This window comes from Entelurus aequoreus, linkage group LG27 (assembly GCF_033978785.1).
Source record: "Entelurus aequoreus isolate RoL-2023_Sb linkage group LG27, RoL_Eaeq_v1.1, whole genome shotgun sequence".
Classification (NCBI taxonomy): Eukaryota; Metazoa; Chordata; class Actinopteri; order Syngnathiformes; family Syngnathidae; genus Entelurus; species Entelurus aequoreus.
The window spans coordinates 18510259-18533694 of NC_084757.1; the positions used below are offsets into that span (position 1 = coordinate 18510259).

General features: G+C 40.0%; 1 protein-coding gene across 1 annotated transcript in view; it reads left to right on the forward strand.

Annotated features, from left to right (window-relative positions):
* LOC133644101 (protein strawberry notch homolog 2-like) overlaps nt 1–23436 on the forward strand; it is a 150594-nt gene that overhangs the window by 77312 nt on the left and 49846 nt on the right. Inside the window, exon 4 of the mRNA XM_062038423.1 lies at nt 8172–8301. Within this exon, the coding sequence (XP_061894407.1) occupies nt 8172–8301 (130 nt within the window). The remainder of the gene's footprint in view (nt 1–8171; nt 8302–23436) is intronic.

The following is a 23436-nucleotide window of genomic DNA, read 5'->3' on the forward strand; positions in this document are numbered from 1 at the left end:
GAAAAAGAAGAAGCTTATCGACTACGGTGTTGGCACTGACTACAAAGGCGGACTCGCGCAATTTTTCAGGATTTATGCAGATCCCAAATAAACATCAGCAGGTACCAGAAGATAATAACATTTGCTTTTGCATAATATTGCGAAACAAAACGCCTGATATATGTCTTATCTTATACACACACCATAATAATACTTGTATGTTTAATGCGCAGACAATCCATCAAGCGGTGCGGCTTCATAGCTTACCAAAGTCGTACTATAACATTTTGAACGATTTTTGAGTGCCATGTGTAATATATATTTAGTAGTATATATATTTTCAATGGAACATATAAAATGTTGGTGTTGTTTACTTGAGCCATATTGCCATCATACCTCTTACCGCATATCTCTTATGTTTGACTGCCATCTACTGGTCACAGTTATTACACCATGTACGAAATAAAATTGCTTCGAGGTCGGTGGGCAAAACCAGAATTATTCTGTACATTAGGCGCACCAGGTTATAAGGCGCTCTGTCGAGTTTTGAGGGGAAAAAAAGATTTCAAGTGCGCCTTATAGTCCAGAAAATACAGTATTCACAGCCTGAGCCACAAAGCTCAAAAGTGAGATGAGGTGCATCATGTTTAATCTGAGCATTCTTGAAATGTTCCTCCAGCTTTGGTAAATTAAACTGGTTGGACTTGATTTGGAAAGGCACACCTGTCTATATATCAGGTCCCACACTTGTCAGTGCATGGCAGAACACAAACCAAGAATGAAGTCGAAAAAATTGTCTGTAAACCTTTTAGACAGGATTGTTTCGAGGTACAAATCTGGGAAAGGGTACAGAAAAATATCTGCTTGCCTTTAAGGTCATAATGAGCGCAGTGGCCTCAATCAATAGAAGTTTGGAACCACCTGGTCTCTTCCAAGAGCTGGCCGGCCGTCTAAACTAAGCGATCGGGAGAGAAGGGCTCTAGTCAGGGAGGTGACCAAGATCCTAATTGTTAAGTTAAAGTTAAAGTACCAATGATTGTCACACACACACTAGGTGTGGGGAAATTTGTCCTCTGAATTTGACCCATCTCCTTGTTCCACCCCCTGGGAGGTGAGGGGAGCAGTGAGCAGCAGCGGTGGCTGCACCCGGGAATCATTTTTGGTGATTTAACCCCCAATTCCAACCCTTAATGCTGAGTGCCAAGCAGGGAGGTAATGGGTCCCATTTTTATAGTCTTTGGTATGACTCGGCTGGGGTTTGAACTCACAACCTACCGATCTCAGGGTGGACACTCTAACCACTAGGCTACTGAGTAGGTTATGGTCACTCTGTCAGAGGTACTGCATTCCTCTTTGGATTCGCTTGCATTAATTATAAGCATGTTTTAAATTCCACATTAAAACTGTAGGGGGAGCTCAGGAGCCACGTGAAGTAAAAAAAAACCCTATCACTGCTTTATTCTTGCACTCTCTCTAGCCTTTATGGCATCATAGCAAAATGAAAGGTGACTCTCAAAGAAACGTATGCATGAGCACAATAGAGCCTGTGTAAGTTGTGGTAATGCCCCGCGCATCGCAACTGTTGATCATGTGAATGCATTTTGTCAGGTCAGGATGATGATATCATGAAAATAGAACTGCATCTATTAGACATGTTTTTACACTTAGTTCTGCCATAGATCAAGAGGGCTAAATTTATGCAGCAATATTACTTATTTACTAATTTTGACTGCACTTTTCAGAAAGGTTTGCCAACAAAATACTCTTTTGTAACATGTGCTCTTTGATGTACATCGAGGTATGCCAGATAGGCCACTTAACTATAAACTGCCTTCTGACTTGCTGACAGTGCCTGCAGCCAGACTATATAGATTATTGAAGCCTGTTGATAGCAAAGATGTTCCTATTTCATAATTGTGCTGCTTTAAAGAAAAAACTGCTGAGAGGAAAGTAGAAGTTTCATGCCATGTTTATTATGTTATGTGTTGTGTAAATCAATATTTGGTAATCCCTAAGAGTCATTTAGTTCTGGCTTTATGTATTCCCTAATACCATGTTCTTGGATTGCTGGTGAAGACAAACATTTTGTACAAGTTACTGAGCAAATATCATGTTTCAGTTGAGGACTAGGAGTCCTTTGTTGTACTCTTCTCTCCAGGTTTTGAAATATAACTCACATCTATGCCAGTATGATAAGGACTTGACAAATTTTCAGTTCAGTTTCAGTATATTTGGAACATGCATACGATACAATGTAACGCATCACATATTTCCAGTTGTTTCATTACAGCACGTCCGAAAAGAAGTAGGGAGAAGCTGATCTTATTTAATCCTACCCGTTTTCATACCATAGCATTTCCTTGTTCTCTGTAACAGAACAGTGAATAAATAAATAATATACAATTTTAAAAAAAATAAAATAATAATAATAATAATATACCATAGTAAGTAAACACATATTAAATACATAAATAATCTTTATCTCAAAAGGGGTTCAAGATGTTCATCATAATTATGGTTCTGTGTACTTTGTGAACACTTGTCGTTTGAACAGTCTCTTAAACTGAATCATATTGGTGCTTTGTTTGATTTCTTTGTATTTTAATAATAATTTAATTCCACATACAGATATGCTAAAGGTTTTAAGTGTTGTATGAGCATACACATGTTTTAAATTAGATTTTCTTCTAAGGTTTTGTTTCTCCTCTTTTGTTGAGAAGTATTGTTGTACATTCTTGGGTAGCAGGTTATAGTTTGCTTTATACATAATTTTAGCTATTTGCAAATTCACCAAATCGTTGAACTTCAATATTTGTGATTCAATAAGTAAAGGGTTTGTATGTTCTCTATATACAACTTCATGTATTATTCTAATTTATCTTTTTTGTGACACCGTTAATGAATGAAGTGCGCATCTGTAGTTATTTCCCCATATTTCTACACAATAATTCAGATATGGTAACACTAGTGAGCAGTAAAGAATATGAAGTGATTTTTTGGTCTAGAACATGTTTTGCTTTATTCATTATTTACGTGTTTCTTGCTACTTTAGGTTGTATATTTTTTACATGAGATTTCCAATTAATTTTATCATCTATTATTATACCCAAAAATGTGTTTTATTTTACCCTTTCAATATCTACTCCGTCTATTTGTATTTGACTTTCCCTTCTACTGTTACCACATAGCATTATTTTAGTTTTACTGAGATTCAACAATAGTCTGTTTTTGTCAAACCATCTTTTTAATTTGTTCATTTCTTCTGTTATTATTTGTATTAGCTCTTGTGTGTTCTCTCCTGAACAAAACACAGTTGTGTCATCTGCAAATAATACTTACTTGAAGTCCTTTGTAACTTTACGAATGTCGTTTATATAGAGATTGAACAATTTTGATCCAAGTATTGATCCCTGAGGTACGCCACAAGATATTTTCTGCTCTGTAGAAGTGTGTTCTCCTATCCTTGCACGCTACACCGCTACAACAAAGATGGCGGGAGAAGACGCTTTCGGGGATGAGCCACATAAATAAGACCGACGACAAAACGGCGCATCCTGAAGCGACGCTCAGGAATTGACTTGGAAAACATAATGCAACATTTTGACCAAAGAACCCCCATTACATGTTATGTAGATCACAAAGAAGTGTTTTGCATTTAGAAAAAAAAAGATAATATGACCCCTTTAATGCGACCCTTTTGTATGAAAATAGACCTGAATAGACCCGCTCATCGGCAGTGCGCTTTATAATCCGGTGCGCCCTATGGTCTGGAAAATACGGTACTTTAAACACAGTACATGTGACTAAGCATTTTGTGAATGTTTTGCGTCCATAGTTAATTCCTATATGACATATTTCTGCTCAAACTCTTTTTGGATCCATCCAATTAAAGTTAAAAGTACCAATGATTGTCACACACACACTAGGTGTGGCGAAATTATTCTCTGCATTTGACCCATCACCCTTGATCACCCTCTGTGAGGGGAGGGGAGGGGAGCAGTGAGCAGCAGCGGTGGCCGCGCCCGGGAATCATTTTTGGTTATTTAACCCCCAATTCCAACCCTTGATGCTGAGTGAGGTAATGGGTCCCATTTTTATAGTCTTTGGTATGACTCGGCCGGGGTTTGAACTCACGACCTACCGATCTCAGGGCAGACACTCTAACCACTAGGCCACTGAGTAGGTATTACCAATACAGTATGTGTACCCCGCAAATGTTAAACTAATTTTTATGCCCTTGGACAACAAATTGCTATGCTTATTTCTTTAGAGTCACACTAGCATCTAGCCATCATGCTAAATAGAGTCTGGAGACACTTTACCATCAGGTGCTAACATTTCTGGCCGAAACGTGCTCCCTATTGGAATTCATGCACCCCCTTTGCGCCTGCGTATGAATCCATGAAATGCAGAAATGTAATTGTGCATTGAAGAACTATTTCACATGAGTCCAATCATTACACTAAATAGCTATATTTTTGTATTTGACTGGGATAGGCTCCAGCAACACCCATGACCCCGAGAAGGACACGCGGTAGAAAATGGATGGATGGTCTTTTATTATACATGTTTCACACAACAAATGCGTGGCGAAGTTGGTACAGTGGCTGTGCCAGTAATCGGAGGGTTGCTGGTTACTGGGGTTCAATCCCCACCTTCTACCATCCTAGTCACGTCCGTTGTGTCCTTGGGCAAGACACTTCACCCTTGCTGCTGATGGCTGCTGGTTAGCGCCTTGCATGGCAGCTCCCGCCATCAGTGGGTGAATGGGTGAATGTGGAAATACTGTCAAAGTGCTTTGTGTACCTTGAAGGTAGAAAAGCGCTATACAAGTATAACCCATTTATCATTTAATTTATTTATTTATACATTTATGATTAAGTCAAGTGGAGGAGTCCATTTGATTACACGTGGACCACCCAGGAAATGTGGGTGTTTTCAGCACCATAAAGACGCATAAAAAATGGAAAATTAGAGCTAAACACATCATGTAATGAGAAAAAGCACAACACAAATATTTGTCTTTAAATGTATGTATAACGTTTATCCAGCCTTTTTATTAGAATATTGAATTATAAATTACATGATGGCATCATATCCGCATATTTTTTTCTTCTCTGTCAGAAGATACCGGAAGTTGCAAAACAAAATGTGTTGCATTATCAAAGGCATTCACTCCCTGGTAACCGAGCATGACAGGAAGTGATCAGTGAGCGTGACACTCTATAACAGCCAATACCAGTATCAAGTTTGGTTGCGCCATCTTGTTTTTCTCACGGTTTATTATTTGCATAAAGTGAGAAGGGAAACTGAAAATGAGTGCTGCAGAGAGCGGAGAGATTGTCGATAAAACAGGAACATTCACCTCGACAGTATAGCAGTTTTTTGGATTATTTTAAATGGACTGTATTCTGATTTATGTGGTCTGTAAAATACAATATGCAAGGCACTCGTGCCCATCAAGTAATAATACCAAACCAACCTAAACTGTAACTTCTAGGCCAGGGGTCGGGAACCTTTTTGGCTGAGAGAGCCATGAAAGCCAAATATTTTAAAATATATATCCGTGAGAGCCATATCTTTATTTTTTAACACTGAATACAACTAAATGCGTGCATTTATAAGTAAGACCAACATGTTTAGAGTATAATAAGTCTCTTATTCTTTTTAATAGCATTGTTATTCTGAAGCTATCCACCCATCCATGGATGGATGGATGTTATTCTGAAGCTAACCAATAATAAATAAAATACTTCTTACCTTTACGACTTCTTGAACAGGTGCGGTAGAAAACGGATGGATGTATAAGAATGCATGAGAATGTTTTATATTTTGAATGTTATTTTTAACACTGTGATTACCAGCGGAATTATTCATTACTTATCGTGTTAAGCAATGTCAGCTAAGATTTATCTGAGAGCCAGATGCAGTCATCAAGAGAGCCACATCTGGCTCGAGAGCCATAGGGTCCCTACCCCTGCTCTAGGCACTAAACCTGCAGAAAAATAGTTCTTCTCAGGTTTGTCTATATTTACATTTTCCCACTTTTGAACTGTTTTGTTAAAATAAGCATTTCTTACATATTCCTTTTTTTGCACCTTAATTAGAAGAGGTTATTATTATGTGTTCAATGAGGTTTTAGAACTCTGTTTACATTGAGTGCTTTCCGTGGTTGTATCGACATTTCATTTATTTTCTGCCTCGATAGCTGAGGCTATAATCTGCACATCTGCGGTCCCCTCCAAGGTTTCTCATTGTATCCCATTGGGTTGAGTTTTTTCTTTCCCTGATGTGGGATCTGAGCCGAGGATGTCGTTGTGGCTTGTGCAGCCCTTTGAGACACTTGTGATTAAGGGCTATATAAATACACTTTGATTGATTGATTCATATAATTATACAAAGATTACAGTTAAATAGAAATGTTTGCATTTAATATATCCTGGTCCTTACTTTAGATTAGTCACACAAAATATCAATAATTATTGATATAGACTACTACAAAACACTTATATTGTCATACAGTTTTCTTAGACATATCACACAGCTGTTCCTCTACTTTGCCTAATTTGGTTAAATATTAGAGCGGTTAATGTATTTTATGATATTATGACAGCTGCAATGTAACCATGTAAGGAAAGGTAAAAATTCCATCGGTTATATAAAAAATATTGTCTTGACTAAAAGAAAATTTGAGAAGTATGCAATGTAAACAGTTAAAACAACGTTTTTACAATGAAAACAGTCTCAGCTTGGAACTAATTAATCGTCATCAACTTCTTCCTAGAATGGATAGGTTGGACTTTGTAGGTTGTGCTGTACTTACTCAACACCTAACAAAACTGGTTTAACATGTCTGATCATTTTCTAGTTTCTACCCCTGGGCCATAACTGCACTAAACGCAGCTAAATTGTAAAAAAAACAAAAAACTAAAACTCCCTCACGTGCAACATGAGGAAGCCACCGGTCAATCACGATCCGGGACTGTGCAATCAGCGATTACATGCCAACTGGACAATATTTATCATATTTATTCACACAATTAATCCACAATAAAAAGCCTGCACAGCATAGGAGGTAGGAAATGCTGACTCCCACCCCCTTAGCACACTGGGATTCAGCATTACTCCTCTCTAGTCACTTTATACTTTTTACTGTCTCATTTTCTTTTACATTGCCTCCTAGAGTGGTCTTAAGCCACATTGTATATTGCATATTGTGTATATTGTGTTGTTTTTGTATATTGTGTGGTTTCTTCTTTTTAAAAAAAATGCAAAGCACCTCAGGGAAGCAATCTAAATTTCGTTGGACCTGTACCTGTACATGCACAATGACAATAAAGATCATTCATTCATTTTGATGTGTCAAAGTTTGTACAAGCTTCGCCGACCAGGTGATCTTAAGCAGGCACTTGTGAACTTGTGACGACGAAGAACAGGTGCTTTTTGTGCAACTACAGACGATGAAGTACTTGGATATAATTGCAAATCAATCTTATGCTATCGGAAAGCAGCCGAGGCTGAGTTGCCAGGGACCCTCTGATGCACTAATATCACTCTCACATTGTGTGTCATGTGATGGCTTCAGGGCAAAAAAGGGGATTTCCAGTCTGGAAAAATGTTTCCTTTTGATTGCAAAATCACACAAGGACATTTGCTGGATCAAATGTCCCAACATCATTATGAAAGTTTTTTTTGTTTTTTTTTCAATTTTATTTTGAAAGAGCTCATGTAAAACAATGATGTTTGATAATTCCAGCAATAGCTTTTGACCTTTTTTTGCGATGCACTGTAGTGTTGCTATGATCTCTGACCCCTCTTTGAGGACACGGTAGACAAATGCTGCAAATAGCGCGGTTCCTCTGAGCCTAAGCCCTGGCACGTGATTGGTAGACCAGCAAAGTGGGAACGCACACAGTTCAACCTGAACAAAGATTTGCTTTGGTCCAGGGTGTGTTCGTTCAGTTGTCTTAGTAATGATAAAATTAACTACACTCATGCAAGGTACAATTTCATTTGCTTGGGTTAATGGTTGTTTGCTGTAGCGTATCAGGTTGAAAGAACAATAGAGGTGAATGATGGTCCTTGTAGCAAAACAGGTAGATTTTTTTCTTAAGCTGTTCCACACCACCATTCAGAAATAGCCCTGGATGTACAACATAATTGGAAAACTAAACCCTACCTCTCTCCTTCAGGCAATACCACTTGAACAGCAGCAGCGCTACCACCGCCACTTCGCCGGATGTCCCGATTGACATATACTCTGCATTCTCAGACATGGATTTCTCCTGCCTCAATCTCCCCAGGAATGGCGATTTCCCCCAGGTCTGTGACTAAAACTCAGAATTTTAGAAATGTCTTCTTGGCTTATCAGATGAAGTGATCTTGTCCTTTGATCCTGGCTTCCTCCATGTGTATTCACCTTACCTAATGTACCTTAGAGCCCGCTGATTAAAGCCTTGTGTTATCTAGACAGCCATAGTGCTGCCTGCCCCACGCATGTCCACGCATGTCATCACTGCAGCACTTCAATTAAACATTCTTCTGCACTTTGATTCACAGGCCTACAGAAATAATTCTCTGAATTTTGTCCTCAAACTGAAAATTACTTTAAAAAAGCAAGTTGTGAACCAGTTGTATGTTCTTTTTAAACTTCTGGCTGAGGACAAGACTAACCATTAACAGTGTTGGCGCTAGGAATTTTCAAAATGGGGTCCCAAGAACCCCATCAAGTCATAAAAATGGGGTCCCACAGTAAATTTTTGGTGTCCCACTTTTTTGTAACCGATTTGAAATCAAATGATAAATGTTCTGTATGCATTATCCTGTTATATCTCACATTCTATATTGTTTTGGAAAAAGGTTGTCATAAACGTTACTTTTCTGCATATGTAAATGTATTCAGTTATAAACATTCATTCACTTTCTTCTTCCTTCATGGATCTAAACTTTATCGCTGCCGCCCCAAAATCAAAGTTCTCTGGCTGACGAGGACCACTGACACATCTCATCTCTGCATATTTGACTAAAATATACCCTTATGAGCATTACATATATCAAAATCAAGTAAATATTCTACTGTTTACTTGTTGAAATACCCTTTACAAAGCTAAAAACTACCCAAACAAAAACATTTATTCGAAGGGTATTTCAACAAGTAAACAGTACAGTAGGTATATATATATGTAATGCCCATAAGGGTATTCTAGTAAAATATGCAGAGATAAGATGTGTCAGTATCAAAATATTACTTGAAATACATTTTTGACAGCAGCAAAGTGGTTGTTTGGGTAGATTTTTGCTTTGTAAAGGGTATTTCAACAAGTAAACAGTACAGTAGGTACTACATTTTGATATATGTAATGCTCATAGGGTATTGTAGTCAAATATGCGATGTGTAAATATCAAAATATTACGTTGAATCACTTTTTGTCAGGCAATATTACATTTAATGACAATTTTACATAAATGAATACATCCAAACACTTTATAGATATGTATTATGTGCAGGAAGAAATAACAGTTACAATTGTATGTATCTTCCAAACAAGAAAAAGGGTTTTATCACATCAACATCGGACTAACAACAGTCCTTTAAATCTCATTAATACCACAGAAACGGCAAACTTGTCATTTTCCGGACACGATAAAGGCTTAAATAATGTCAAACACGTAGCGTTACAATAACCACAAAGATAAAGTGTTTGTCTTACACCTAGTAATCCGCTGTGGACAGACAAAGCGAAGAAATGCAGGTTTTGCGAGCTGTGCACGCTCCCGGGAAGGAAATACATTTTTGGCAGGCAAGCACATTTTGGCACAACACCGGCAAATATAAACAAAACAAAACACCGGCGGAAAGCGATAATCGATAAAAAAACAAGCAAACCCGAGTTTTGGGTTTCAGTGTCGGTAAAAAAATTAAAAAATCCACGACCAGGGGACGCGCAGACTCTGGAAATGTATGTCCTTTCTGATTTCAATGCGTAAAAAGACACAAAAAGTGCGTTAACGGCAACATTGATTAATTTATTTGATCTATTCCCTGCATTTTTGTGCCACCAGTTTCTTACAACTCGTCAATTAGCGGCACACAGACAAGCAAGTTTCCAATCTGAAGGCATTTTGGACTAAGCTGATTGAGGGTCATTATTGAAACACAAAGAACTACAGGCTGGCTGCTCTTTTTATCAATTGCCTGTCTAAACAAGTATTTTATAAAGGTTGTTTTTTTCCTCTGTCTTCTTAATTCTAAACAATATAACCATGAAGTAGGCATGGGGCAGTTACCAATTTTAAACCCGCAGTTTTAAAGCATGACTGTTTTAAAACCACTAACATTTTCCTTCCTACCATCCCATTCGTTTGGTATAGGGATCTAACAATAAGCGGTATTATTGATAACCACGGTAAAACGTGATTAATAACTGCACACATGAACACAAGAAACAATAGTATCTTTCCCCAATAAGAAACGACATACCCCACGCTAAACTTATATAAACTCATTGCTGTCTGAGCAGTTAAGCAATTAAATTGTGCACATTGACCCTACAAGCTGTGCTTCCTTCGGACAGGATGATCGTTCTTTATGAGACTGAGGTGTTTTTACGGTGCGATGGACAGAACGCCTGCCAGAAATAATAGATAATAATAATCAAGGATGGGAATTGATACGATTTTTCCAGTTCTAATTCCACTTTCGATTTTGCTAAACGATTTGCTCCCTTAACGGTTCTCTTATCGATTTTTATTTGGAAAAAAAACCAAAGAAAAGGTGGATTAGCCTCAACGTTGTTGAGTTTCGAGGTAACATGAACTTACAAAGCCTACTACGAGGTCACATACGTAGCATAGAAGAATAAAAAGGTACATTTAAAAAAATAAATGTAATAAATAAATATTCTTCTTTAGAATTCCACAAAATAAATAATGTAGAAATTACACAAGAATGTAACATTTTGTAACATGTGATTTTATTACATGCAACGTGAGATATGTCACGCCTTTATTGGTTATAATTTTGATGATTGTGGCTTACAGTTCATTAACACCTTGAAATGAAAATCTCTTGGGGTTTCAAAAAGTGTAAAGCCAATATCATCAAAATAAAGACTTGACATACTTCACTTTCCATGTAATGAGTTAATATATTAGTTTCACATTTGAAGTTAACTGCTGACATGAATGGACTTGTACACAATATTCATATTTTTTTGTTTAACTTGTATAATGATTGAGAGAAAATCTGGTGGGAGGAAAACATGCAACTTTTCTCTGACTACGATTGAACATTCACCTACCGAAAATTAGGAGTATCTACTACTGTAGCAAATGGATGCAAGCTTTTGACCACAAACTCAGTCGCTGCTCGGTGACATTTGTCTAGCGGCAGAGGTCAACTGGACCGAGCACTGCCCGGCTTGCAGCCAGTCAAAATCATTTTCTTCTCATACTCATCGAATTGAGAAGGCATTAATTTCATTTGAACAAATAATAGCGCTAGCATAATAGGCGGTGAGTTATTGTATTCAAATGACGTGCTCGCGTTACTGCTGACTGGGATGAAGTCGGAGCGGTTCAAAAAGGTGACTTTCATTTATAGTTGTTGCATGCTGTGTGTTCAAATGTTTCAGCATATTGCTTTTGTGTCCTCCTCTTGATGAAATTGCAGCCTTATAATTTATCAAGTAGCGCTGTAGCAATCTTTTCTTGTGAAATGTTAGTGTTTGTTCTGCCCGGCCACCCACATTTTGTGATCTGAAGTCATTACGCATGGTGCATGATGATGTAATTTCCACCAGTAAGAACCATTGAGAGATTCCAAGGAATTGATACACTGGACTGGTTTTTGATTCCCGTCCCTAATAATAATAATAATAATAATACATTTTATTTGTACTGCACATTTCATTGAAATAAATTCTAAAGTACTATAGTACAAACCAATATTTAAAACAATAAAAGCTTGGCGATTAAAATGGATAAAATATTAAAACTAATATATCATCGGTGAAGCCAAATAAACACAAAACATGCAAAATTGTAGGGTTTTTTAACTGTGTGTCTGTTTAAAAATAAAAATAAAAACTTTGAAACGATTTCAATGTTGAGTATAGGTACTTTTGGAGCACATTCAACAATACCGCAATAAAGTTAAAGTTAAAAGTTAAAGTACCACTGATAGTCACACACACATTAGGAGTGGTGAAATTACCCTCTGCATTTGACCCATCCCCTTGTTCCACCCCCTGGGAGGTGAGGGGAGCAGTGAGCAGCAGCGGTGGCCACGCTCGGGAATCATTTTGGTGATTTAACCTCCAATTCCAACCCTTGATGCTGAGTGCCAAGCAGGGAGGTCATGGGTCCCATCTTTTATAGTGTAATGGTACCCATGATCATTTTGGTCACGATAGCAATGTTATGAAACTTTCCAAATCGTTACATCCCTATTATGATATAAGCAAAAGTGAAAGTAAAATCCATCAGGTCACTTACCGCTGTAACAGGAAGGCTCCCCCTGCGCACAGCTCTGCAGGCCGTGGCATGAAGGAGGATGATTTGTGGTCCACAGAACTTTTCCTTCTTTTTAAAATGACTACTTCATCTACCGTAAAAATACAGACGGCCACTATCGTAAAACTACAGACAGCCACGGTGTAGGAAGAAGATCATCCAACATTTGCATCTACGAGCTCAATCAATTGCTCTAAGCTACATTTAAGATAAAGTTAATGCTATCTTCACATGAACTAACTACCCTTTCTTTGTGTCTGGCATTAGTGACACAAATACTAACATGTTACTGAGAAAGATAGAGCATGCTAAGCTGGCTCACATGATTTGAAGAATAGAAACTCAGGCACAATTTTATGTTTTACTCTAACACTAAAATAGTCACAATTGGGGTGGTAAATTTAAAAATCATCGAATACACACTTTTGAGTTCAATCAATCAATCAATCAATCAATCAATCAGCTTTATTGTCCATTCTTACATGTACAAGACACATAAGAACTGAAATTACATTTTCGGCACAATCCCGCTAAGAGCAGACATACGTTACAGGGAGACAAGACGGGACCGCCAACGGATCAGCCTCACTTAGGCGCTCCTTAAAAAGGTGGGAAAAAGGTGACATTGGGGAAGGGGGGAAGTAAAAAAAATATCAGTCTGAGGCTGGACCCTTGCAGGTTTAGCAACAATAGACTGCATTAAGAGCTGCACTTTATCATTTATTCATTTGCAAATAATTCAGTTATCCATTTTAAATACATATGCTCTGCTTTCATCACGTTATATCATATTATTTAAAAATGACTGAAAAGTGGATTTTCTCTTCTTTTCAATTAATTTCTAAATAACACATTTCAGGGTTTTAATTATAAGACAATATTGTGAAACTGTGATATGTTTGCTTTAGGTTATCATACTGTTAGAATCTCATACTGGTCCATGCTTACCAAGAAGAAAGTTATCGTTCTATATTTTAGCAGTTTTAAAAAAGCCTCAGAGGTCCTACAATAGTGGATTTGTGTTGGTCAAGATCTACCCTTCATGTTCAGTTCCAACAGTTGCAAAAGTGCTTTTTGTAAGCCCTACTTGTGTGTATGTTCCTTTAATGGTCATGCTTGTCTCTGACAGTGTGTGTTTGGCACAAGAAGTGCATTTAGGCTCTGGACGTTTACATGTGTTTTATTCTATATTATGTACTCTGCACGGCTGCTTCGAGTTGTAAACAATTAGAGGGTCAAGCCTAGGGATGATGTTTGATAAGAAATTATCGAGTTTGAGCCTATTATCGAATCCTCTTATCGAACCGATTCCTTATCGATTCTCTTATCGAGTCCAGATAGGTTGTTGTATATGGAAAAAAACACACAATAATTGGTTTAACAAAAGCTCACTTGTATTATATAAGAAAATTTTATCTAATAAATAAATAAATGTTGACTGTTACCCCCCTAAAAAAATAAAATAAAATAAATAAATATTGACTGTTGTTACCCAAAGTATATTAAGTGGGATTTTTCAGAAAAACAAATATATACAGTAACACAAAAACAACCTGTCTCTGTGATCACTATAGGTGTATAAATAATAATATAGTGTTAAATAAAATCAGTCCCTTGGGCACAAAACTGAAAATAATACAGCTCTCCAAAAAGTGCACTTCTGCTGCTATTTGACATAACTGTTTGTTATGATGCTTTGACATTTTTGCACTTTATTTCTTTATTGAAAGAAAATTCTATGAAGAGAAAAGTTGTTTGCAAATGTGGTTACAATGCTAAAAAATGAAAAGTTAAAGCTAATAAAAGAAATACACTTTATTGAGTTAACATTATTTCTTTATAGGGGGAAAGATGTTATGAGCTAGGGAATATAACAACTACACTACCCAGCATGCAACGGGAGTGACGAGCATGCGCGGTAGCCCCGAAAAGTGTTGCATGTCGTCACGTAAGAATGAGGTTATGAGCACGCTGTGAAAGTAAACGTCAAGAACTAAGCCAACACGCCTCGTCTGCATTATTTATAATTAGACAGACAACACATATACAGTGTGATTTTATTTTGTTTACAAGGAAAGAAAAACAAAAGTTAAAAAAGGGAGATCTGTTGTATATATATATGTATGTGCTGCGGTTGCCTTAAGAACGTTGTGACAGCTGCCGTAAAGGAGGTGCGTTGCTAGCCTGGTTGCTATGTTTCCGGTTGGTCGTAAAAGTGTTCGTCATGTGTTTGTAGTCTGCTCAAATCTCTCAGTAAAGTTATTCATTGGATTATACCTTTTTTGTTTTGAACTTTATTACACCTTGGAGCGCTTTTTCCCGTCCATTTTTTTCCTGCTTTCGCTATCTGCGCCTAATGACTGAGCTACGTGACGTCATTTCTTGTGATGTCATATGGAGCATTTCTGGTCGGGACGGGATTCGTTCCGAGGGATTCGAATAAAGAACCAACTCTTTTTCTTTACTATAGTGGTCTAGATCAGTGGTTCTCAAATGGGGGTACGCGTACCCCTGGGGGTTCTTGAAGGTATGCCAAGGGGTACGTGAGATTTTTTTAAATGTCTGTCAAAAAAAGCTGTGAAAAGAAATGCAACAATGCAATATTCAGTGTTGACAGCTAGATTTTTTTGTGGACATGTTCCATAAATATTTATGTTAAAGATTTCTTTTTTTTGTGAAGAAATGTTCAGAATTAAGTTCATGAATCCAGATGGATCTCTATTACAATCCCCAAAGAGGGCACTTTAAGTTGATGATTACTTCTATGTGTAGACATCTTTATTTATAATTGAATCACCTGTTTATTTTTCAACAAGTTTTTAGTTATTTTTATAGATTTTTTTCCAAATAGTTCAAGAAAGACCACAACAAATGAGCAATATTTTGCACTGTTATACAATTTAATAAATCAGAAACTGATGACATAGTGGTGTATTTTACTTCTTTATCTCTTTTTTTCAACCAAAAATGCTTTGCTCTGATTAGGGGGTACTTGAATTAAAAACAATTTCACAGGGGGTACATCACTGAAAAAAGGTTGAGAACCACTGGTCTAGATAACGGGTACCGGTTCTCAAAAAGGGATTCGAGTCCGAGAACTCGGTTCTTTTCTTATCGAAAAACCGGGAAAACCGGTTTCGAGTATCATCCCTAGTCAAGCCTATAAGGTACGCTACAAGCTACATTGGAATGTAATAACAGATTATATAATTTAAACGCCCATTGCAAAACACAGAGTAGGCACTGATCCAATTAAGTTTTTAGGAAAATCATTCTTTATCTTGCCAGAGGGCTGTGATGCTATTGTCTTACAGTAGAAGGCTAAGCTAGCTACACATAAAAATCAATCATTTACACATTTCTAGCCTGGTGTTATTAGTCATCGCATTTCGGAAAATCCATCTTCTTGTGAAATATTGAGGGTGAAGCAGGACTCTCCTTGGCACACACTGGAAGCAAATTCTTTCGAGCTGAAGGCACATTGCCGCAAAACAAAAAAATTAGCCAGGGACTCCCTACTGCTTCAGAGGAGACTGGATGTTTGAGTAGTGTTCTGTTTTGGGTAATACAACCCATAACATGTCTAATAACAGCTTTTTCATTCTTGGAGTCGAGTCTTGGGAATGTTGTTGTCTAAACTACTGATGCGCACGCATAAACTAAAAGTGGCTGACACGCGCAAGGCAGTCTGGGTAGATTTATACCATATATGGTTAATCCACTGACGATTATTGATGTCACCAATTTTGCACATCGTAGTAGATAGGAAGACAAATGTAATGACTGATGTCCCCGGTCATATCTTGTTTTGTGTTTTGGTTATTATTTGAGGTTAAGTGCTCAGTACTCCTTCCTTGTTCACTTTTTTGTGATTAGGTGCGCTGATTAGACACTACTGTTTCTGTTTAGTGATTAGTGTCCTCACCTGTTTCTTCCTTTAATCACTCACCTTTATTTTCTGTTGATACCCAGCTCAAGTCGCTGGATCATTGCTAGCTTCACGTGACAAGTTACGTTTGTTTGCCACCCTGTTATTCCTAAAGTATGTTAATTTATGCAAGCTACTCGGCCACCCTCATGCTCGTACTTTGTTGAGCTTTGCCGTAGCTTCCAGGTTTATCTTTTGCCTTTGTTATTGGAATAAATATTCATCTTCCCTGCTTGCTGCTTCTGCCGTTTCCTGCTCTTCCCTCCGCATCCGTGACAACACAACCCTCGCAGCCCCACACCCTCAACAGCAAGATTGTTTTATAAATATCTCTGCAATGCCCTCACACTTTGATTTCAAATTTTCGGGACTTATGCAGATCCCAAATGCACAACAGCATGTACAAATAGGTAAGAAAAGTTGGTTTTGCATGATGGGGCCCCTTTAAAGTTTGGAATAGAAGGACACAAATGTTACCACAGCTGCAGTATGTGAGCTCCAATGCTAATATTACAGTCATATTTTGACAGAAACATCATGCAATGCTGTCCTATGTTGTAGCTTTGAGTACCTTGAAGGTAGAAAAGCGCTATACAAGTATAACCCATTTATCATTTATTATTTATAAGGCGCACTGGTCTATTTTCCATCTTTTTTCATGTATAAAGCGCACCGGATTATAGGGCGCAATAAAGGAGTCATATTATTATTTTATTTTTTTCTAAATGGAAAACACTTCTTTGTGGTCTACATAACATGTAATGGTGGTTTTTTGGTCAAAATGTTGCATAGATTATGTTTTACAGATCATCCTCAAGCCGCTTTCTGACAGTCTCTTCAGGATTCGCAGTTTTGTGGGCGGTCTTATTTACGTGGCTCACCTTCGGCTGCGTTTTCTCCTTCCCAGTCATCTTTGTTGTAGCGGTGTAGCATGCAAGAAGTGTAAGAAGTGTCAAAAGATGGAGCTAACTGTTTTAATGACATTCAGACTTTACTTACATCAATAACGGAGCAGCATCTCCTCATCCGGAAACAACAACAAAAAATGAAATGTGTCCCGGGAAAACCGTCCGACCGGAATTCTAATAACTAAAGTTCCTTGGGTGAATAATGTAAACTCACTAGACCGGTATGTTTTTGCGCTTTCCTGGCGAGTTTACTGACAGATATAAGTTAGAACTTTACAGTACTTTATATTAGAAATGGCAACAGCGGAGGATGAATGCCACATAACAAGAAGATAGAGAAAAAGAAGAAGCTTATCGACTACGGTATCGGCACGGACTACAAAGGCGGAGGCGCGCAATTTTTCAGGATTTATGCAGATCCCAAATACAGATCAGATGGTAAGAAAAGTTGCTTTTGCATAATAATGTGAAACAAAACACCAGATAATATGCCTTACCTTATACACACACCATAATAATACTCGTATGTTTAACGCGCCGACAATCCATCAAGCGGTGCGGCTTCATAGCTTACCAAAGTCGTACTAAAACATTTTGATTTTTGAGCGCCGTGTGTAGTGTTTTATATTTTCAGTGGAACATATAAAATGTTGGTTTTGGAGTCATATTGCCATCATATTGCAGTCTACGTATCTTGTGACGATAGGGTTGCATGGTGATGCGAGGTTTGTTCTCCCAGGATGCAGACGGACTTCGGACACAGCTTGCGGGTAATAAATGATTTATTTAAGAAATAAACCAGACGGGAACAAACAAAAACGTGCTCAAAGCACGGAAGGCAAAAACCAAAGGGGCTAGCGTGGAAGCTAGTAACAAACAGAGCCTAGCGTGGAAGCTAGTATGCAGGTAGCAGGAATCAAAAGTCGTCAACTGTTGCGTGTAGCAAATTAGGAAGCCAGACCGAGTGAGGCCAGGGCATAGACTAAATAGCTCTCTGATTAGTACCCGGGCAACAGGTGAGCGTCCCGAACACTAACCAGAGGCAAGTGAGTGTAATCTGCCGTCATGGCAACTAAAACACACAAACTCAAAAGGTGCTGAAAACACAAGTGATTCGAAAACGTAAACAGACTATGATCCGGGCAGCGGATCATAACATATATCTTATGTTTGACTGCCATCTACTGGTCACACTTATCATTACACCATATACCAAATAAAATTGCTTCGAGGTCGGTAAGCAAAACCAGAATTATTCCGTACATTAGGCGCACCCGGTTATAAGATGCAGCATGTATGCGCAGAGACCGTCTGAGCTTAACAAGACATCAACCGCCATGCAAAGTATTTTTCATCACCGCCAGCTGAGTTTTCTTATTTCATTATAGCGTGTCTTCTTGACATTAAAAACCCTTTGTTAGGAATCTTGAGTGTGGATCTCAAAAATGCAGAGACGGAAATGTGCAAACAGTCAATACGTCTTTAATATTGAGGTGGGAAAAAAACGACAAAAGGCGATAGCTGAAAAGAGATGTACACCAAATACAAAAACTAGCTGCGTAAGGCAAGCTGGAGGCTGGTCAGACCTGACAAAGACAAAGTTCAAAGGAGCGTGGTCAAGAAAGCAGTCTAGCTCATGGACATCCAGGGACAACTTGTTGTGTTTGGACTAAATGCGAGGTGATGGCAAACAGACACCAGAGGGCAGTAATGTTCACTAATTTATTATATATATAATAAATATATATATATATATAATAATAATGATAATAACAATACAACTAAACTATAGAATGGAGTGTGTGACTGAAATACAAGAGTGTGTGAAGTAATACTATGTGTGTAATTTAACTGAAGTGTGTATTACCAGAGTGTTGAATAACTTACGAGAAAGTCCAGGGGACAGGCAGGTGAACCGGGCTAGAGAGAAGCGTCAGAGAAGAACGTGTCCAAGCGGGAGGTCGAGAATCCAAAAGGCAGTCCGGGGGGCAAGGGGAACAACAAGGGATCACAGGGGAACACGGGAAGCGCTGCGGGAAGACAACAGGAATATCAGACACAACGGAAACACGGAAGTCGCAGGGGATCGCGGGATGGAAGCCAGACACGGGATGCTTACACAGGTACAGAAGACTATACTCCGGCCCCACCTGGCAGGTTGTGCGAGCTTATGAAGGCAGGTCCTTCATTAAAGGCAGGTGTGTTGATTGCCGGCGATCGATTGCAGCTGGCGGCTGCCGCGGTGCGGAGACGCGCACAGCGCGCTCCTGGATGTGCGCACCCGTGGGCGTGTCCCGAGGTGCGCTCACTGGAGCGCACAGACGGATGAGAGGCGTTGGCAGGAGTCTGAGCCGTAACAGTACCCCCCTCCTTATGGACAGCTTCCAGATGTCCTACCGGTCGTACCACAAACAAAAACACAGGAACAAAAGTCAAGGGAAGGCGGAGGGGTGAACTGGTGGTGGGTCGCCGGCCCAAATGTCCCCGAATCCACCCGGGACGAGTCTGGTGGCGGCGGCGAGTAGAATGCCGCTGAGGCCAGCGAGGCGGGCGACCAAGGAATGGCCACCATCTTGGCCGTCGGGAAGGCGGACGCGAGTGGCGCCATGGTGCGTCTCGCCGGAAACAAGAAAGAGACGTCTGAGGCGAAGAAGATGACGTCCTCGCCGTGGAAGTAGCGGACGTCATCAAAGCCGGAGATGAGGAGGGCAGCTGAGGAGCTGGCTGAGGTGCTGAAGCCAGCGCTGCAGGCAGAGGTGCGTAGGTCGGCGCTGCCGGCCGAGGTGCGGAGGTCGGCGCTGCCGGCCGAGGTGCGAAGGTCGGCGCTGCCGGCCGAGGGGCGGAGGTCGGCGCTGCCGGCCGTGGGGCGAAGGTAGGCGCTGCCGGCCGAGGGGCGGAGGTCGGCGCTGCAGGCCGAGGTGCGGAGGTCGGCGCTGCAGGCCGAGGTGCGGAGGTCGGCGCTGCTGGCCGAGGGGCGAAGGTCGGCGCTGCTGGCAGCTGGTGGAGAAGCGGGGTCTATCCTGGCGACTGGTGCTAGCTCGGAGGCTAGTCGAGGGGCTGGTGCTAGCTCGGGGGCTAGTCGAGGGGCTGGTGCTAGCTCGGGGGCTAGCCGAGGGGCTGGTGCTAGTTCGGGGGCTAGCCGAGGGACTGGTGCTAGCTCAGGGGCTAGCTGAGGGACTGGTGGCTGCGGCTGGGAAAAGCGAAAGACCGGTGGAAATTGTCTGGCAGGGGGTAGCCTGTCTGAGTGCGGCTGCGCCACCCCATCAGCACAGCCACCAGTACTATCCCCCCCCTCCCAAAGTGGATGCCAGACGCTTCTAGCTGGCTGAGGAACAGTCACTAAGGGTGGGAGAAGGGTGTCCAGGTGGCGGGTAAATTCTTCCTTGCTGATTTCGCTGCTAAACATGCCTTTCCATGACATTTCAGCAAGACACGACAAGTCCTCAGGTGTGAAGCGAAAAAAAGAAAAAGCCATGGTGAATGGGGCAAAACGGAGGGGGAAAAAAAATTTCACTGGGGGCGGGGCTAAAGTCACTGGGGGCGGGACTAAAGAACTGTGCCGTCAGGTCCCTAATCAATTGGCCGAAGTATACTGTTATGTTGGACTAAAGGGGAGGTGACGGCAAACAGACACCAGAGGGCAGTAATGTTCACTAATTTATTATATATATAATATATATATATTGTCATGTCTGTTGATCATGTTTTTGTTTTGGCCATGTGTGTTTGTTTTTTGGACTCTTTTTAGTTCCTGGTTGCACTTCCTTGTTTGTTTGTTTCCATAGCAACTCATTAGTTTTCACCTGTCCTGTCACGCACCTGTTTCACGTTTTGACTCACACACCTGTTGTTAATCATGTCTGTGTTATTTAAGCTTTTCATTTTCTGTTGGTCTTTCTGGCAACATCACATTCACACTCCTGCCACTCTGTTCACCCTCATGCTGTTGATCCATGCTGCTCTCTTTCATGCTTTTTCGCGTTCCAAGTAAGTTTTCTTTATTCAGGCCATAGTTGTGCACGTTTTTGTTTTATGTACATAGTTCTGCCTTTGTGCTAGTGTTTTATTTTCATAGCCACGTTTTGGTACTTCCGCCTTTGTGCGCGCCTTTTGTTTTCATAGTCAAGTTTTTACCTCCGCTGTGAGCGCTTTTTGTTTATCCCCTTTTTGAGCCTTTTTGAGTTAAAATATTAAACATGTCCTCACCTGCACGCCATGTCCGGTCCAATTCATTTGCACCACGGGAGAACAAACCACGCCATAGACCAAGTCATGACATATATAATAATAATGATAATAACAATACAACTAAACTATAGAATGGAGTGTGTGACCAAAATACAAGAGTGTGTGAAGTAATACTATGTGTGTAATTTAACTGAAGTGTGTATTACCAAAGTGTTGAATGAGATACGAGAAAGTCCAGGGGGCAGGCAGGTGATCCGGGCGAGAGAGAAGCGTCAGAGAAGAACGTGTCCAAGCGGGAGGTCGAGAATCCAAAAGGCAGTCCGGGGGAGCAAGGGGAACAACAAGGGATCACAGGGGAACACGGGAAGCGCTGCGGGAAGACAACAGGAATATCAGACACAACGGAAACACGGAAGTCGCAGGGGATCGCGGGATGGAAGCCAGACACGGGATGCTTACACAGGTGCGGAAGACTATACTCCGGCCCCGCCTGGCAGGTTGTGCGAGCTTATGAAGGCAGGTCCTTCACTACGGGCAGGTGTGTTGATTGCCGGCAATCAATTGCAGCTGGCGGCTGCCGCGGGGCGGAGACGCGCACGGCGCGCTCCTGGATGTGCGCGCCCGTGGGCGTGTCCCGAGGTGCGCTCACTGGAGCGCACAGACGGATGAGAGGCGTTGGCAGGAGTCTGAGCCGTAACACAACTTGTGAGATGCCGGCTGTGGCCACTCAGCCTAAATAGCAGGTGACTAATTGGGATCAGGTGTGGCCAGTCTCCTGGAGCCCATAGCACGCCACACTGCAGGAGAGACAGAAAACATAAGGTGAGGAGAGCAGAACCACAACAGCAGGGACATAATGTAACACCATTGACACGAATGAGCACAAGATCAAGAAGTGAAAATGTGGGTTTAATTACTGTCAAGTTTGTATCCTCAGTTGTTGAAATTAAATCTGCATTGACTGGCTAGTTGTTTTGGTAGCAGCTAAACTTGCATGTCGCGAGAGCGGCCATACTGTGTACTAGGGTTGTCCCGATACCAATATTTTGGTACCGGTACCAAAATGTATTATGATATTTTTCGATACTTTTCTAAATAAAGGGGACCACAAAAAAATTGCTTTATTGGCTTTATTTTAACAAAATATATTTCGGTACATTAAACATATGTTTCTTATTGCAATCGAAGAACAATTTTGGCCTTAAATATATTAGTGAACATGCTAGACAACTTGTCTTTTAGTAGTAAGTAAGCAAACAAAGACTCCTAATTAGTCTGCTGACATATGCAGTAACATATCGTGTCATTTATCATTCTATTATTTTGTCAAAATTATAAGGGACAAGCTGTATAAATTAATTATTAATCCACTTGTTCATTTACTGTTAATATCTGCTTACTTTCTCTTTTAACATGTTCTATCTACACTTCTGTTAAAATGTAATAATCACTTGTTCTTCTGTTGTTTGATACTTTACATTAGTTTTGGATGATACCACACATTTAGGTAGCGATCCGATACCAAGTCTTTACTGAATCATACATTAGTCATAATCAAAGTCCTCATGTGTCCAGGGACATATTTACTGAGTTCATAAAAATAATGTGAATTTTAAAAAAAGGAAAAAAGATTTTGTGATGATAAAATATATAGATGTAATCATAGTAGTATCGACTAGATAAGCTATTGTACTATCATTACAGTAGGTTTCAGGTGTAGATCCACCCATGGCATTTACATTAAGTTACACGCTAGCTTTTGTTAGCGGTTACGCCGGTGAGTTATTGTAACCTCCTACGGTGTGTAGTGAAGCATGTTTAGCTATTCCTTGTCCTGCAGGGATGATACTTGTAAGAAACTTACTTTATTTGTCGCCATTAGGCGAGGATTAGTGATTAAGAAGTAGCTAAAACACTGCC